Source organism: Nelumbo lutea, chromosome 4 (genome assembly GCF_056320005.1).
Source record: "Nelumbo lutea isolate HS-2025 chromosome 4, American lotus-T2T, whole genome shotgun sequence".
NCBI lineage: Eukaryota > Viridiplantae > Streptophyta > Magnoliopsida > Proteales > Nelumbonaceae > Nelumbo > Nelumbo lutea.
In genome coordinates this window covers 58,204,105-58,223,253 of record NC_142687.1, presented here as the reverse complement: position 1 = coordinate 58,223,253, position 19,149 = coordinate 58,204,105, and the positions used below count along the sequence as shown (strand labels likewise).

The 19,149-nt window shown below is 37.9% G+C and overlaps 1 protein-coding gene across 1 annotated transcript in view; it reads right to left on the bottom strand.

The window, feature by feature from the left end:
- The window catches only part of LOC148860767 (myosin-1-like), a 52,186-nt gene extending 34,244 nt beyond the window's left edge, over positions 1-17,942 (bottom strand). The window contains exons 1-8 of the mRNA XM_088983503.1: positions 16,048-17,942; positions 2,342-2,446; positions 2,080-2,223; positions 1,831-1,981; positions 1,592-1,619; positions 400-565; positions 197-260; positions 61-74 (exon numbers count right to left, since the gene is read on the bottom strand). Coding sequence (XP_088839629.1) covers positions 61-74; positions 197-260; positions 400-565; positions 1,592-1,619; positions 1,831-1,981; positions 2,080-2,223; positions 2,342-2,446; positions 16,048-16,869 — 1,494 coding nt within the window. The 5' untranslated portion in view covers positions 16,870-17,942. The remainder of the gene's footprint in view (positions 1-60; positions 75-196; positions 261-399; positions 566-1,591; positions 1,620-1,830; positions 1,982-2,079; positions 2,224-2,341; positions 2,447-16,047) is intronic.
- Positions 17,943-19,149: the final 1,207 nt, after the last annotated feature.

Here is a 19,149-nt window from a genome sequence, read left to right as displayed (position 1 = left end):
TGAAGATACAAAAACATTAGACAACACATTGTTGATATAACAATTTGCAAGAGGAAATACCTTTTCAAGTAAAACTGCATGGAAAACGACCAATTAGGCAGGAGTAGAACAAACATGAAACTAAAGGTCAATATCATTTTCAATAGAAAGAATAAAGGAAATATTGTCAACTCAAGCTGGAAACAAGTGACCTTACAAGTCTGAATTTTGGCACCAGAAATTTTCCCAGTTTCACTAAAGTGAATTTCAATCAACTTCCCCTGCACCATTCAGTCAAAAGTCAAAATATAGGTATTTATAGACCAAGAGACCAAAGAACAAATATCCGATGTAGCCTTGAACAAAACAAGTCAATACAAAGCAAACTTTTGGTTCAATTGAAAGGAATAGATAGCTTACAAAACGACTTGAGTTGTCATTTCTTGATGTTTTTGCATTACCAAAGGCTTCCAATATAGGATTAGTCTTCAATACTTCGTATTCTATTCCACTACCTCCTCCAAGTGCAGCTAAATATTGCATAGCTATCTTTGCTGTTTCAGTTTTCCCTGCTCCACTTTCACCACTGGAGAAATGGATGGCATAGCATTATTATTATCAAATCATACAGATCAATGTGATAAAGCAGACAAAGAAATAGCCTAATAAATCTATAACCATTTAAAGGGCAGCTCAGTCCACGAGGCTCCCGCCAATGGGGGGTCTAGCAAGGGATAGATGCACACATTGTTTAAAATGTCCCTAATTTCCCTAATATTTCCATGGCATATTTCCATTTTCATGGGTAGTGATACAAAATTTCACAGGAATCGACATATTCCCCAATGAACACTACCAGCACTATGTGGAGTACAAGAGATAGTTTCCACGACATATTTCCATTTCTACTTCCATGGGTAGCAACATGAAATTTTAGTATTTACTAGAATCAGCATATTCCCTAGTGAACAATACCAGCACTATGTGGAGTCCAAGAGATAGTATTATAACATAAGTTAGTAACGATATTGTAGATATGTGAAGTAACAGTGTTATTGTCCACCTAACTTACATGATGACTACTTTGAGCTAGCTCAATATTCATTTCAAACATGAAATTAAATATTAGTATTTCATTTGTGTAATAGATTATTTGGTTGTCTATTACAACCATTTACATTTTCTATGAGTTAAAATTTTGCTTTAACTCACTCTATCATGAAGTTCTGAATCTTAAGGTTTATAGGGCAACTTCAAAACGTATTCTTTTGTCTATAACCTTTTTCTTAGCTTTAATTAGTGATTTGGAACAAGATAATAATTTAAAAAGGTGTACCTATTCTTTTGTCATTTCATAAAATATCATTCTATATTTTGCATATTTTACAATGTTTTTTTTTCCACCATGACTATGAATTTTACAATTTTTCCATACGATATTTCCAACATTTCCAACATGGTTTCTTATATTTGGATGACCGGCATTTCCACCCACGTTGACATTTTAAACCTTGGTAAAATAGATACTATTATCATGCATTTCTTTATCAAATACTTTCATAATTAAAATAGAAAACTGAAAACAACATGGAAAAATGATATTTCTACCAACCTTATAATGATAGATTGATTTACTTCATCTGCACAAGAAAAAGGTGATAACAAGCATCATAAGTCATAAGAAATTCATATGAACAGACTCCAAAGTCAATAAAATAAGTAAATTGATAGGCATATGACAGAACCTCTCTGCCCTTTCATGTGTGATTTTGGACAGGAGAAAAATGATAATGAAATAAATCCTAGCAATGTATGTACTGAAAGATCAATACCAGTAATAAGTTGAAATACCTCGTATCATTTCCCTAATGGCAGTATCTGCAATTGCATACACATGTGGACTCTCCACGGATTTACGCCTATATGCTTCAATATAATCATTTCCATATAATGGAACTTCTTTAAAGGGATTGATGGCAACCAATACTGGTCCCGCTTTTGTCTACAGTAAACATAGATATGATCCCACAAACATTTTAGAGAGGTGATACTGTTAGCAGAAAATTAAGAGATAATCATGAATTAGAAACAAATACTCACATAGATCATATCTTGAGCATATCTAAATTGAAGATTGTACAATACAGATGGCTCATTTAAATAGCTAAGCTGCATCAGATCATCTACACCATCAAGTATATCAGGATTTGCAGGTAATAGACTTTCTACATTCACCTTCAAAACCTGTGGAGAAATAAAAATGAGATGGATGGATATGGTAAATAGTACATTAGTGCAAACTTTATAGAATTTGTTTTTACAAGTAAATAAAATATTACAAAAATCAAGTATTGCTGCTTACTTTTCCATCAGGAAGTGAAATAACAGTCTCAGCTCCAAAAGTTGATAATATCTTCCCCAGTGCCCAATCACCATTTGGAAGTTGACACCATGTTCGAAGCTTCTTCTGAAATGATAAACCTCAACATTTAAGTAGTGCCAATCAATGGAAAATATACCAATTAAATCTAACCAATATCATCATTTTATGGAACAATCTTCCTGCAATTCATGTTAGAATTCATGACAAGAAACTGGAATGTCTCTAATGAAAGTAACTGCAAGAGATTGTCATTAACAGTATGGTTTTAAAAATGGTATTATTCATGTTGGCACATAGAGTTCCTTTCTTGGGGGCTCCTTTGAAGGAGCTCAAAATCCTCTTTGTTACTTCCTTATGTGGCTTTCTAGGCTAGTACATGTACCAACTGATCACACTCATAACTAGACAACATCAGGTCTTATCAAACACAAGTAGAGGAGCCTTCCAACTAATCTCTGGAACACTCCTCTATCAGGAGGAACTTCACCTTGATCTGCACACAAATTATGGCTTGAATCAATAGGAGTGTCTACTAGTTCCACACCTAACTTCCCTATTTCTTTCTCTAAGTCCAGACTTACAAATCTAAAATGATCAATAGAGTGCTATATTGAAGGAGAGTTTTTGGCAAAGGAGTATTAGCCTTAATCAGCCTGCTCAATCCCTTTATTATCTCCTTAATATAAAAATTAGTAAAATTACAATATCGACCTCACACCCACTATGTGTTTATTTCCTCGGTAAAATTTCATACAACTTTGGTCTTACAATTACCTTCATTAATAAATCAATTAAATGACTGTTAGTGATTACAAAATGCAATTATGTCCCATGACCTTCAACTTTGTCCTTGCTGACATACTGATCAACTTTTATATGCTTTCTGCAGTCATGTTGGATTGGATTGTGTGCAATGTTGATGCCTGCCTTGACATATAGGAAGAAACAACTTCAAACACCATAGGTATCATCAATAGGTTCAGTAGGATAACCACATATGGTGCAAAATTCAGATTTTCCATTGAAAACATTGACATCTTTAAGTGGGAAGATTTTATGTGAACTTTGTTGAGTTGGGCCGATTTCTAGTTATTGGGACCAGTTGTTTTGTTCTTATTTTAAGTTGTTAAGTTAGGAAGTTGTTGGGCTTTAGGCCCATTAGCTTATGTTTTTTAAGTTGTGACTCTTCAGCTACTTTAGTAGCCGCCCTACTAAGGGCATTCTTGTAATCTTTCATTCTTTTAAGTTAAGTATAAAACATAATGAGGGGTTAGTGGCCAGAACTAATTCAATTCTGGTTATCATCCCACTCTTTCTTTCCTCTCTTTTCTTCTCTACTGTTGAAACTCTTCATCTTCTTCTTCTTTCTCTTCACAAGGAATTCATCCTGATTTACAAACAGTGATTTCTACTTGGTATCAAAGCAAGGCCGAAGGTTCCTTAAGCTGTTTTCTCATGCAGCCCTAGATCGGCCGACTGCATGGTGATTTAAGAGGCTGGATCAAAGATCTCAGGTAAGCCCAATTTTTTTATTTTTTGGTGAATTTGTTTTGCCCTGTAGCTAGTCTAGGATTTCTCATCAAAATCAGGAAAAAATGGAGAAAGGGGGAGAGTCCCGTTTCTGCTGGACTCTTCAATTTTGACCTAGGAAGTGGCGCCCTAATTTTTTAGGGTTCCTTGGAGTTTTCTGTAGGGAGCGGTTCAAGTCTTGCCTAATTTGGAGGTTTCTGGAGAGAGCAGCTGCCTCTTCTCTCTCTTTTCCCGTCCTGTAGATCTTTTGTGGGAGGACCATCTAGGGCACCAAAAAGGTGTCATTGGTTCCAAAAGTGTTTCATTTGATCTTCTTGCATATTACAGTAATTTTCTTTGCACCTTTTGAGAAGTATGGAGGGTCACGGAGTTGAAAACAAGCCCGGGAGTAAAATGGGACCAGTGGGAGGAGGTGTTGGAGACCTTTTTGGGGCTGGGACCATTACTCCAGTTAAGTTGGATGGTTCGAATTACTTAGAATGGTCACAATCTACAAAGATGGCCATTGATGCTCATGGGAAGTTAGGGTATATCATTGGTGAAGAAGTGAAACCCGAAACTAGCAACTCCCAATGGGTACAAGAGAATTATATGGTGATGACTTGGCTGTGTAATTCCATGCTGCCCCATATAAGTAAAAACTTTTTATGGGCAAATACAGCTAAGGAAATATGGGATGGGGTTGCAAAAACCTATTCACAGAGGGAGAATGTTTCTAGGACTTATCAATTGAGAAATCAGATTATTGCTACAAGGCAGGGAGATAAACCTATTGCAATTTACTTTTCAGCCCTTAAAACCTTGTGGCAGGAGATTGACCATTTAAAGACATTTGCTTGGGAAACCACTAAGGATGCAGCTGCCTACTAGAAACACCTAGAAAAGTATAGGGTGTTTGAATTTCTTACTAGCCTTAATCCCGAGTATGATATTGCAAGACAGCACATTCTTTCCAGGGACAGTGTTACCTTCTCCCAGGCATATGCCTTTTTGTCAAGGGCGGAGAGTAGGAGAAATGTGATGATGAAAAATTCTAGGTTTGATCAGTCAGCCATGGTTAGTACTGTGAGACTTAAACAAGGTAGAGACCGGGGTGGCAGTGAGATCAAGAAGGAAGACAAAAAAGATTTGATCTGTAAGAAGCCTAAACACACAAGAGATACTTGTTGGAAGCTTCATCCACATCTTGTGCCGAATAGACTCAAAAATAAGAAGGGAAATGCTCACATGACAGTCACTGGTGACATTCCGGCCCCTCCTACTACAGTTGCTCTGAAGTCTGTTGCAACTGCTACAGTAAGGGCCAAACTTGAGAGGTATAGGCAGTTTCTTAACCAGTGGGATACAGCCAGTTCTAATTCAGCAATAGGCGGACAGCAAGGTACAGGTGGTTCTAGTGGAGTTCACTCTACTTCCTTTGCTCACATAGGTAGTTCACATGCCACTGCAAATTATGTTTCTACTTCAGGTAAGGAGGGACCTCCTTGGATTATAGATTCTGGAGCCTCAGAGCACATGACCCATAGCTCCACTATTTTTTTCCTCTTACCAGCTCTGTTCTGGCAGAGACAGGGTCTCCACAGCTAATGGATCTCATGTTTCCATTGCTGGGAAGGGGTCTGTCAAGATTAGTGATTCCATTTCCCTTCCCTCTGTCCTTCATGTTCCCATATTGAGCACTAATTTGTTATCTGTTAGTAGTTTGATTAAGAACCTAAACTATTCAATAATTTTTTCTTCTTGTCATTGTATCTTGCAGGATCTGGATTCAAAGAGGACGGTTGGGAGTGGTCGTGAAGTGAATGGAATCTACCTCCTGGATGTCCTTCCTCCTCATCAGAGTCATCATGTCAACAGGGCTAGTGAGTCAGGCTCTGTGGGTTAGATTATGCTTTGGCATAATCGTTTGGGTCATTTGCCTTTTTCTTCTTTGAGTCTTTTGTTTCCAAAGCTATTTGAGTCTGTTAGTTTGTCAAGTCTGGAGTGTGAAGGCTGTCAACTCGGAAAGCATTGTAGACATTCCTTTAAAGCTAGTAATAAAAGGTGTTCTTCTTCTTTTGATGTTATTCATTCTGATGTGTGAGGACCTTATCATGTTCCTTCTATGGGTAGTTATTGATATTTTCTCTTATTTGTGGATGATTTCTCTCAATATTCTTGGGTTTGATCCCGAGATGAAGTACCATCCTTGGTAAGGCAATTTCATCAGATGGTGTTAACACAGTTTGGAAAACAACTAAAGGTGTTCAGATCAGACAATGCTAGAGAATATTTTGAAAAACACCTTGCTTCATATCTGTTAGAATATGGTGTTATCCATCAGAGCAGTTGTTCCTACACTCCACAACAGAATGGTGTTGCAGAAAGGAAGAACAGACACATTGTTGAGATTGCAAGAAGCATGATGATCACGTATACAGTTCCAGTTCAGTTTTGGGTGATGCAATTCTCACAACAATATATTTGATTAACAAGGTGCCTTCTCGTATACTTGGATTCAACACCCCATTCAGTCTCTTTTTTCCTGAAGGGGAGATGTTTCTAATTCCTCTCAGGGTGTTTTGGTGTGTCTGCTTTGCGCATATCCTTGGTCCTCACCGCTCGAAACTTGACCCGAAGGCAAAGAAGTGTGTTTCCCTTGGATATGCAGAAAATCAGAAAGGGTACTACTGCTATGATCCAGTCTCTAGGAGTCGGTATGTTACTATGGATGTCACTTTTTTTGAGTCCACATACTTCTTCTCGAAGAATCCTTCTCAGGAGGAGTGTTTTGGGGAAGTAGTGAATAGTCTATCCCTCTCCCAGTTCCAGTCCCTATGTCCACTCCTGTGCCTGATCCTCCTGTGTCTCCTACCTTACCACCTCCCTTGCGTCCTGCTTCTCAGCGTTACTCACGATAGAGACTTCACAGAGAGGTTGATTCCACTGCAGCAGAACTCACATCACTTCTTGTCAGTTCCTTGGAGACTCCAGATTCAGTTGACACAGATTCAGGTATTCCTCTTGATCCCTCTACTGTTTCAGTTCCCATTGATTCTACTAATCCCGTTACAGATAACATGGACCTTCCTATTGCCCTCAGAAAAGGGAAGAGAAAGTGTAATGCTCATTGTATTTCATAGTATTTATCCTACAGTGAACTTTCTCCTTCCTATCATGCTTTTCTTTCCTCTCTTGACTCTATGTCTATATCCAAGGGTGTCAGTGAGGCTCTCTCCAAACCTAAGTGGAAGACAGCTATGTAGGAAGAGATGGAAGCTTTAATTAAGAATCAGACATGGGAGATTGTGGACCTACCAGAGGGCAAGGAGACTGTTGGATGCAGATGAGTTTACACAGTAAAATATAAGGCAGATGGAAGTATAGAAAAGTACAAGGCCAAACTTGTTGCAAAAGGGTACACACAGACCTATGGCATTGACTACTTAGGGACATTTGCACCAGTTGCAAAGATGACCTCTATTCAGATACTTCTTTCTCTTGCTGCCACATACTCTTGGCCATTGTTTTAACTTGATGTGAAGAATGCTTTCCTAAATGGGAATCTGCAAGAGGAAGTGTATATGGATCTTCCTGCTAGCTTCTACAGTGATGCTGAAAAGGGAAAGGTAATGCAGGCTTAAGAAGTCACTTTATGGCTTGAAACAATCTCCCAGAGTATGGTTTGACAGGTTTAGGAAGGCCTTGGTTGCTTTTGGATACACTCAGACTCAATCCGATCATACCTTGTTTGTGAAGCAAAGGGGATCCTTGGTGTCAGTCCTAATTGTTTATGTGGATGATATTGTTGTCACAATGAATGACATAGGTGAGATTGATTGTCTGAAGAAGAATCTACACAAAAAAAATTGAAATTAAGGATCTTAGAGAACTTAGATACTTCTTATGCATTGAAGTTACAAAATCAAAACATGGAATTTTTATCTCTCAGAGGAAGTATGTCTTGGATCTTCTTCAAGAAACAGGGAAGTTTGGAACAAAGGCAATCAGTACTCCTATTGATCAAAATCACAGAACCAATGCATCAGAAGGTGAGCCAGTAAAGGACATTGGGAGATATCAGAGACTTGTGGATCGGCTGCTATACTTGTGTATAAAAAGACCAGATATTTTCTATGCAGATGCAAATTGGGCAATATGCACCCTTGTTGGGGGTAACCTTGTCTCGCGGAAGAGTAAGAAATAGACAATGATGGCAAGATCAAGTGCTGAAGCTGAATACAGGGCCATGGCACATGGAGTTTTAGAACTTCTCTAGATCCGTTCCCCATTGTGAGAGATTGGTGTAGAGGCAGAAGAACCTATGATGTTGTATTGTGATAACCAGGCAGCAAGTAACATTGCCCATAACCTAGTTCAGCATGACCGGACTAAGCACATTGAAGTAAATAGACATCTCATCAAAGAAAGGGTGACTTCTAGGGAAGTTTGTCTCCCATACATTGCTTCTGATCTGCAGCGTGCTGATGTTCTCACAAAAGGTGTTGCAAGGAATAAGTTGGAGCATGATCTACACAAGTTGGGAATGTGTGACATTTATTCCCAACTTGAGGGGGAGTGCTGAGTTGGGCCAATTTCTAGTTATTGGGTCTAATTGTTTTGTTCTTATTTTAAGTTGTTAAGTTAGGAAGTTGTTGGGCTTTAGGCCCATTAGCTTATGTTTTTTAAGTTGTGACTGTTCAGCTACTTTAGTAGCTGCCCTACTAAGGGCATTCTTGTAATCTTTTATTCTTTTAAGTTAAGTATAAAATATAATGAGGGGTTGGCAGTCAGAACTAATTCAGTTCTAGTTATCATCCCATTCTTTCTTTCCTCTCTTTTCTTCTCTACTGCTGAAACTCTTCATCTTCTTCTTCTTTCTCTTCACAAGGAATTCATCCTGATTCACAAACAGTGGTTTCTACTAACTTCACAAAAGGTACATGGCATATGAAGGTTTGGATTATAGTCATGGTTTCCATTGTTCATGGCCTCAGTAGAGGGTAGATGATATTCAGAGAAGATTTCATGGCATACAAGTGGCTCTGAAGGTTGCAGGTAAGGTATTTGAAAGACTAAACCTGTTCAAAGAAGAATTTGTGGCATACATGTCATGTTGGAAGATTTGTAGGATCTAATCCAAATGTTGGTGAGGTGGAGAAATGAGCAATTTCAGAGTTGAGGTTTGGCAATTGAACAGTGTATAGTTCCTGTTTATGCTTCACAGTTAAGATGATGCTGATTGGATTTTCACCTCCCTAGATGTGGTAAGCCTATTTAACTCAAGTTTTTTCAGGCAACCGAAGAGGCATGGAAGAATTATGTGGAGAGCCACAAGAGCAGCAATTCTCTAGTCATTCTAGGAAGACACGGGGAGGACGATTGGAAGTGGACATGAGGCTGATGGAGTGTATCTTTTTTATCACACATCTGAACAAGGGTTGTTGTGCCAAACTGAGTCTTATCCTAGTGAAAACTTGTCTTTTGGAATTATGGCATTGTCATCTTCATCATATGTATTTGGAGTTTTGGTTCCATGAAATATTCATTTCCAAAGTTGTTTAATTTTGTGTCAAACTTATACCTTCAATGTGAACTGTGAAGCTTGTCATCTATCAAAGAAATATAGAACCACATATTTTGCAAGTAATAGAAGAAGTAATGTTGCCTTTTCTTTGATACATACTGATGTTTGGGGCCCATATACTATTCCTTGCATGAGTGAATACAAGTATTTCATATGTGGTTGTATTTGATAGAGTCGAGATGAGATACCTACAATTGTTCAAATTTTTTGAATATGGTGGAGACTCGGTTTGAGAAAAGGGTTAAAATCATAAGATCTGACAATGCTAAGGAGTACTTTGAAAAACATCTATCGGTGTTTCTTGAAAGGAGGGGAATTATTCATCAAAGCTCCTATGCCCATACCCCTCAACAAAATGGGGTTGGTAAACGGAAGAACAAACATGTGGTTGAGGTGGCACAAGGACTACTGTTCCATATGCATGTTCCTACTCGCTTCTAGGGGGACGTAGTTGAGACAGTAGTGTATCTTATCAACCAACTTCCATCAAGACCTTTGAATCTTTAGTCTCCTCACCAACTCCTTTTCCTTGATGGACCAATGTTTAATTTACCCCTTAAGTTCTTTGGTTGTATTTTCTTTGTTCATGGTATGAGTCCTTCTAGACATAAGTTTGATCCTAAAGTCTATTAGGTGTATCCTAGGTTATTTTCCTATTCAAAAGGAATATAGATGCTTCGATCCTCCTTTTGGAAGGAGATATGTATCGAAGGATGTCACCTTCCTTAAGTCCTTGCCTTTCTCCCAGTCATCATGTCCTTCTCTTTAGGGGGAGAGTGCTTGTGAAGATCATCATGTCCTCCTCCTCCTCCTATGTATAGGCCTCAGTCTTGGCAGCTATTTTCTATTAAATGCAATAAGAGGGTGACTCTTGGTGTTGAGTGTTGACCGCAATCTGAACTCCCAAATTCAGGTAATCTTGAATCTAACACATCTACTATTGAACTTAGTGTCTCAAATTCTGATCTTGATCTTCCTATTGCTATCCGGAAAGGAAAGCAAAAATGCAAAACCAATTATCACATTACTAACTATGTTTCCTTTGATGCTCTTTCACCCTCTTATTGTGCCTATATTTCTGCTATCTCTTCTGTTTCCATTCCTCATAGTGTTGCAGAGGCAGTGTAGTTACCTTAATGGAAAGAGGTTGTGAACCAAGAGGTGGAGGCTCTCATAAAGGACCAAACTTGGGAGATTGCTTCTCTTCCCAAGGACAAGATTCCCATTGGGAGCAAATGGGTTTACACTATTAAACACAAGACTAATGGTTCAATTGAGAGATATAAGGCTCATTTTGTAGCAAAGAGGCATACCCAAACCTATGGCATTGACTATCAAGAAACATTTGCTCCTATGCTAAAATGAACTCTATCTAGGTGATTACATCTCCGATTGCCTATTACTCTTAGCCTCCATATCAGATGGATGTAAAGAATGTCTTCCTCAATGGGGACCTCTAAGAAGAGGTTTATATGGAATTGCCTCCAAGGGTGAACCTCCCTAACAGTGAAGGGAAAGTTTGCCATCTAAAGAAGGCTCTGTATGGACTCAAATAGTCTCCTAGAGCCTGGTTTGATTGATTTAAAAAGGTGTTTTGAACATTGGATTTTCACAGTCTTAGGTTGATCATACTCTATTTATAATAACAGACAATGGATGTGTCAGTGTCACTATGTTAATTGTGTATGTTGATGATATTGTTTTTACCGAAGATGATGTTCCTTGCTTCTAAGTTGAAATTAAGGATCTTGGTGACCTCAAATATTAGCACATGTAAAAAAGCCATCAGGGGAAGGGATCCAAACCCTAACATTAAGAGTACTTTGGTCCAAAAAATAGTTTCTAATTTTAAGAGCAAAAGAATGAGGGAATCACATTCATTACCCCTCATGCCTCTCCTGAACCCAAAATCCCAATTGATCCCAAGGGAGGAAGTTGCACCAAATTTGGAAACAATTTCAAGTTTATAATTGGATAGGGAGTAAATACTTGTGAATGTAAACAGAGGGGCAAGTCAGAAATCCAAAGATCCTCCCCAAAAAAGTACTTTATTCCCATAACCCACATCAAAACAAATAAAATTAAGAAAATAAGGAAGTACCTCTATTATTGCTTCACACGGGGAGTTTTTTTTTTTTTTTTGAAGAGTAAAAAAGGAAAATATTCATTAAAATAAAAAGTCTCAATACAATCATCAGCGGGTGAGGAGGCAGCACCCAGATCATCAAAATCCAAAATATCAAAGAAGCAACAACAAAAGAAAGAAATGGCAAATACTGCATAGACCTCACAAGAAAGCAAGTGATTACATCTCCACAGAAACACACTAACAGAGGCACACAGACCAACACTTCTCCCCAAAAACATTAATCATCTCTTTCAAACACTTCTTCATTCCATCTCCATCCTCGCCCTCGACACTCCTCCTACCCCTACTATAATCTTCTTCAGTCTCTCTTCCCTCTTGCTCTTCTCAGAAGTCTCAATAGCTTTCCTAGCAAGCTATTCTCCGCCCCAAAAGAACAAATCTAAACTCTTTCCATTGCTAACGTCTCAATCAGCCAGGTTCTCAATCTCCAGCACTACTCTCTTTACCTCCTTGGTGCCTGAAAGAATATACTTGTTCTTCTTTTCTACAGCAACTCCACCCTCCTTTAACCTAGCAATTGGCTTTAGAACTTCCTCGGATACCTCCAACGACTGGATTACCACCCCTACTAAACCTTGGGAATTTGTATGTGTCTTCTTCCCCTCCACCTTCTTTGGACCCTTAAGTCTCAAACCCTTTTTCTTTATAAACCCTCTTGTATTTTCTTGTTAGATCAGCCCCAAACAGGCCTTCTTTCAATCTAGAAAAAAAATTTGTAACATGCACTACATGAGAAATATTTGCAACCCGGGCTTTCTTAGATGCCTCCTCCCCTGCATGATTATCAGGGTTCATAAACTTCCTTTTTCTCCCCAAATCAATTCCTAGTCTTCCCACAACCACTTCAAATTTTGAGACTTCCTCGCTGCTTCCTTATGGTCTGCACTCTCCATCTCTGTTATCACCCTTCATATAAAAATTATCTTCTAAGCTTTTCTCTTCAGTCCTTACAGAAGGTATCTTAACATCCACTCCTTCTTTAACACTCCCTTCCCCCTTTACTCCTTCCACCACTATTTCTCCCACGCCTACGTCCTTAATCTCCACCCCCCCTTCTAGCCTCACAACAGCCTGAAAAGACTGAACACACCTCCCTTCTTGAAGAAAACCATCTTGAATCTCAACTGAAAAGGAACCAAAGCTAAGGACGCAACCTACCCGTCAGTTGAGCTCCATCCTGGTCTTCTCATTTTTCAACATGCAAAGTGCATTTGAGAAACATTCACTGTCCTGCACCTCATGAGCAACCAGATTTCGATTCTGTTCCAACCCATCTCGGGCGCTAACCATCCTCAAAAACACTTCCTTCCTCCCTGTACTGTCAAACGTGGCGACCTTCCAAAACCCAATCCTTGATCTTCCTTATTCGAGCTTTAGTTGAGACCCCTCCTCACAAGGCTTGCAAACTTGGGCCCTGTTTGATTTCACTTTTAAAAAGTACTTCTTTCCACAAGTACTTTTAAGACATGGGACCACACATTAAGTGGTTTTTAAGTACTTATAGGTGTTTGGTAAAAGAGTGGAAAATAAGAAATTCTTGTTAAAAGAAGCACTTCTTAAAAAAGTGACCTGGATGTGGCTTTTTTTCAGCACTTTTTGAAGAAGTGATTCTTCATTCGAATGGGACAAACCTATCCCTGTTTTTTAATGACAAAAATACCCACATGTGAGGTTATCATCCTCCATTCGAAACTCTACAACATACCAAGCAGCAACAGCGTCAGTGACTAGAAGGTGAGTTCGTCCAAACTCCTCCCCTTCATGTTTGGTTTTTTTTGGAGATTTTGGATTATTATTTCTCCGATTCGATTTTTTTTTGGTGTTTCATAAAAGAAATTCGAAATTCTTTTGGGTGTTTTTTGTTAGAAATCATGCAAAAAAATTGCTTAAGTTGGATGAATATTTATGTATATTTGTGTGAAAATTTGCTGAAGTTGGATGAATATTTGTGTGAATATATTCTTCAATTGTGATTGGATTTTTTTCTTTATTTGATATGAATATTTGTGTGAATATATTCTTGAAGAGTGAAAATTTGTGAATTTTTTCATGAATTTTTGTTGGTGATATTTTTTGATAACGCACTTTCTGGAAGGAATTTGTGAAAATCGCTCCCTAAAAGCACTTTCGGGAAGTATTTTGTGAAAAATGTGCCTTGAAAGTGCTTTCTAGAAGGAATTTGTGAAAACTGTTCCCTAAAAGCACTTTCAGGAAGTATTTTGTGAAAAATGTGCCTTGAAAGTGCTTTCTAGAAGGAATTTGTGAAAATTGCTCTCTAAAACCACTTCCTGGAAGTATTTTGTGAAAACTAGTACTTAAAAGTGCTTTCTGGAAGTAATTTGTGAAAACTACTCCCTAAAAGCACTTTCTGGAAGTATTTTGTGGAAACTAGTCCTTAAAATTACTTTCTGGAAGTAATTTGGAAAGCTGCACCATAAAAGCACTTGCTGAAAGTATTTTGTGAAAACAGCGCCTTGAAAGTGCTTTCTAGAAGTAGTTTGTAAAAACTGCTCCTCAAAAGCACTTTCTGGAAGTACTTTGTGAAAAATAATCCTTGAAAATGCTTTCTGGAAGTACTTTGGTGAAAATTGATCCTTGAAAATGCTTTTTGGAAGTATTTATCATTTGTTGTTGTTGTTATTATTATTATGATTATTATTATCATCATCATCATCCATATGGCACTCCATGTGTGGGCTCTCATGTGTCATGATATAGTGATGTGGCAATTTTTCATTGAAATGTATATTCTAATGATTGTGATGAAGCTATCTTGGCAATTTTTCATTGATTGTGATGAAGCTATCTGGGAATATTTTTGTTCTTTATCTGGTTGCAGAAGGGATGCATGATCATCATTTATACTATATGGGAATCCAGCTTAGCATCCCAGCCATTTTCCCCTAATCCATGTATGCTTTCAATGACCTTGTGCCACAGCATATCTCCTTTTTGAGAGAACCTCCAAGGCCACTTCCCTAATAGAGTCGTATTCCTCTTGGTCAAATCCCCAATTCCTAATCCACCTTGCTCCTTATATTTACACACCTTAACAAGTGATCTCTCCTTTCATCCCCCGGTTCCCAAAGGAAGTCTCTCATAATCTTTCTAGCTGTCTAGCTATTTTGACAGAGATCCTAAAGGTAGACAGGTAGTAGATAGGCAGATTTGCCAATGTGGACTTAATTAACGTTATTCTTCCTCCCAAGTCCCAAAGAGATGTAATTCCTTTTCCATATAACCAACTTTTTGCCAAATCTTTCTATAACTAGTTCCAAAAACTTTCTGATCTTGGGTTTCCCCCCAATGGTAGGCCAAGATATTCTAGGGGTCAATCTTTTACCTCACATCCTAGGGTTCCTACCAATGATTGAATGTGTCCCTCTTCCATGTTGGTTTCTGCCACATAGCTCTTTCCCCAATTCACATTAAGATTTGACATTCTTTGGAATTCATTGACTAACTCCCTTAAATTTCCCAAGATAGCTTCATCACAATCAGCCATTTAAGTTTTATTTGTCACCATTTAAACACCAAGCTCTCATCTTAAGGTGACATTCATCTCTTTTCTCTTTATTCACAGCCTCAGACCTACCCTTTCTCTCTTTTCAACCAGAAGGATAAAGAAATAAGAAGGTGCTTGATCAGTTAACAGTAGAAAATAGACTGCACGCTATTGTCTATTTTTATGTTTCCCCATGTATTCATGGAAAACATGTACCAGATGGCTGGCTTTTATAGCTAATCCAGTCAACAAGACTGCCACTTCTCTGCAACACTAGTTCCAAACTTAACTTAAGCTGATTGGAGTTAAAAATGAATTTGAAGTTATGCACTCGTAAGTTCATATTTTTCATTATTGCATATCCAGATATTCAGTTGATTTGCAGGTTTCCTCTATTGCAGTTGCTTCATTGATGAAATTTTAAGCATTGGTCTACCATGTGTTTACCCCGCAAGAGAGAGAATACCTAGGTAGAGCTTCTTGCATTCTTTGTATATTTGATCCCTATGATAATACAATTGCCTAAGTTTCAGCAGTTTTGGAGCTCATAAATGTGTAACTAAAAAGAATCACCAATTGTCACTTCTCATGCATTTTGCACTTTCTAAGGCCATGCCTCTTGTACAGAATTTACAAAGTCATTTGAGAGTTCTTTGAGATGTTAAAGTTCAAAAACATAGGGGTTCAGTGAACATTATGAAAGTAATAAGAATAGCAACAACAATAATTCCAAAAACAACAACAACAATGGTAATGAAGATTATACTTTATAGAATTTGCTGCAAACTAGAAGGAATAAAATAACTGCAGATGGTAGAGCAATTAAAAGATTGTTAACAAAACTTGTTTATAATGTCTTCAGTTCTTTCAATTAAGTATAACTTCTACATTGACTTAACTATAAAGTGTAAGTAAAATAAGTAACCAGAAAATACCTTCTTCCCAGCGTAAAAACTAGTATCACCCCACTTGGATTCAATACCAGATGGAAATTTTGCTGGCAAAGGAGAAGTCATGGAATCCATGCACTCATCACCTTCTGAAGGCCTTTCTTCAAATGAAACGGTTTTCCTACTATAAGGAGAATCATCATTAGTTGACTCCACCATATTATCAACAGTATACTTAAGGCCTTCAACTATTTCACCAACTGAATCATCAGTTTCAGGAAGGCTAGAAACAATCCCATTATCAACGTCTACGCTAACAACACCAGGACCATCATTTTCGGGAATACTAGAAGCAACTCCATTATCAATGCCTACACTAACGTCACCAGGATCATCATTTTCAGGAATACTAGAAGCAATTCCATTATCAATGTTTTCACCAATAGCATCAGGCTTTTCAATGTTTTCACTAATAGGATCAGGCTTTTCAATGTTTTCACTAATAGGATCAGGCTTTTCAATGTCTTCACTAACAGCAGTAGGCTTTTCAGCTGCACGAGATACAGGAGAACCAGTGAACCTAAAATCAAGCGGCAATGATCGGATTTGTTGTAATGCAGGTTGAACCCGGGCTTTTGGCACCGGCTTTCGTGGCATTTTATCTGAAGAGCTCCGCGATCCTGACCTCTCAGAAGAGCTTCTCGACCCTGATTTCTCAGAAGAGCCTCTTGCTCCGGATTTCTCAGAACTTTTTGATCCTGTTTTATCAATAGAGCTTCGCGACCATGGTTTCTCAGAAGCACTCCGGGACCCAGATTTCTCAGAAGTGCTTCTCGATCCTGGTGAATGCCTCTGAACTGACGCCATTATATAAATATCAAGAGGGGAGAAAGAGAAAAAAGAAAAAGGGGAAAAAGAAAAAACGAAACCCTTCTTTTATCCTCAAAAGGGGCTTTCGAGCTTTAACAATGTCCCCACCGCAACTTATCTGTTCGGCAAAATGGCGGGGACGTTAGTGTTAGAAACAGAGCATAGTGCTGTTCGATCCCTCAATCATCAATGACAAGTCCAGACAAACACACTGCACCAATTCAAAACATTCAGCGATACCCAAATGCATGAAAGTGCCAAAGATCTCACTCGCACTTCCTCAACTCCAATTTTACCTTCTCTTAGGAAAAAGAACAAAGACAAAGCAAATCAAAGAAAACCAAGAACTCCAAAATTTCGTACTCGCGCCTTCTCTATTTGAAAAACTGCCTCAGCAGCTTTACTAGATAAATGGATCAGAATTTCATTTCCTTTATCTGAAACCTCTTCAGAAGAAGGGGAAAAAAAAAAGCAAGCTTTACCAACTCCTCTGAAGCTCAACAACTCCTACTCCTTCGAAGCTCCAACCGGTCGTCAACACCAGAATAAGCTTCAATACCTTTTGCTAATGCTCTTCTGCAAAGCCCAGTTGAAGCTTAAAAGAATACTCAAAACCCGCTAACCTTCTACTGATCTACTTCCAGAATGCGATCTAAATTCCTATAAAACCTTCAAAAAAACTGAAAATTTGAAAAAAAAAATGAAGCACCATCTTCAGCAAAATAAAGGACTGTATAACCTCAAAGAGGCCCAACTAAAGAATGCAAATTGTCAGTAAAGCTACTCAGAGCTCCGATTGATCCGCTTTGCAGGACGAACTCAAGAACAGGAACGGCCAGAGAAATCCACAGACCACCAAAGTAATCTCAACATTCAGTGCTCAAATTCACGAAAACCACCGAAAGAATTCAATGGTCCAAATTCGGTTATAAAACCAGAATTAATTTCTTCTTCGACTCGATCTTCGCTCCTCTGCATAGAAAATCCAAAGCGTGTGGAGCGAGCAGCCTTTGCCTTTCCTTTTCCTTTTTTTCTTTGTCACGTAAAAAGAAATTCGGTCTTGAAGTCCCGGGTTTTTTTTATTTTTCAAAAAAAACTATTTAAAAGAAAATCTGAAATATGAGTAAAAAGACCATAACACCCTTTTCTTTTTCAGAAATGGCAACAGACTCATGCCAGCCTAGCTTGTACATAGACCCCTTACCAACCACAAAAACTTTATATACACGCACAATCTGGTCCATGGCTTCATTTCTCACCTGCTACTTCATGACAGACCCCCAGCCTCTCAATTCATCATGGGCTCCAGCACTTCTTATTTGTCCACCCGTTCAACAATTTTTTGTTTGAAGATTTTCTCTTTTAATACTTCAAAGTCTACTAAATTTCACCAAAGCAAGATCAAGTATGATTTAAGTAAGTTTTAATCCAATAATTAAGAATGATACAGCACCAATAAGCACCATCATTTGAATAAAAAATTAAAAGGGTTGTGAAAAATCAGTAGAAATGTTTTGTTTGAGAGGTTCAAATTATTGAAATATATTGTCCATATCGACGAATATGTTAAAAGAAGAATTTAAGGCCTGTTTGTTTTTCAGAAGTTATTTATCCAACTAAATACATTCATTCAGGTAAACATTTATGAGAAAACATTTAATTGGACAAGTGTATTTACTCATGGTCTTTTATTCTAAACTAAATAAGACAATGATCATTTTACCCATAAAAAGTCATTATTAAAAGGGACAATTTTGTCCCATCCAATGCCCCATTTGTTTAATAATAAATAGGGGGGGCGAATCGGTGGGTATCTATTTCTCATTCACAATTTTACGGTTTTCTTTTTGCATTAAATAGTAGGCCCCACAATAAAAAGAGTTTCATTTACCCATCTCCCAAGTGTGTAAACAGCTTTCCCATTGGGGGAAAATTTATAAAATATAATGGGACAAATTTGTCATCGTTAACATTATCTTTTTAAGGGTAAAGAGGTCATTATATTATTGCTCATGTGGGAATCATAAAAAATATATGGATAAGTGAACTTATCCAAGTAAGTGTTACCCAAAAAACATTTACTGGATAAGTGAAAAATTTGTGAACAAATGGGGCCCAAGTGTTGGCATCTTTCCTTACATGTGGGAAAGTTAACTACTTAGGAAATGGGTGCCACTTACCTAAGTAAATGATACAGGGAAAATAAATTTTTCATGAACCCCACATAAATCTGAAAAAATAACATGGGTATCTTTGTCAATGGGAATCAAAAATCCC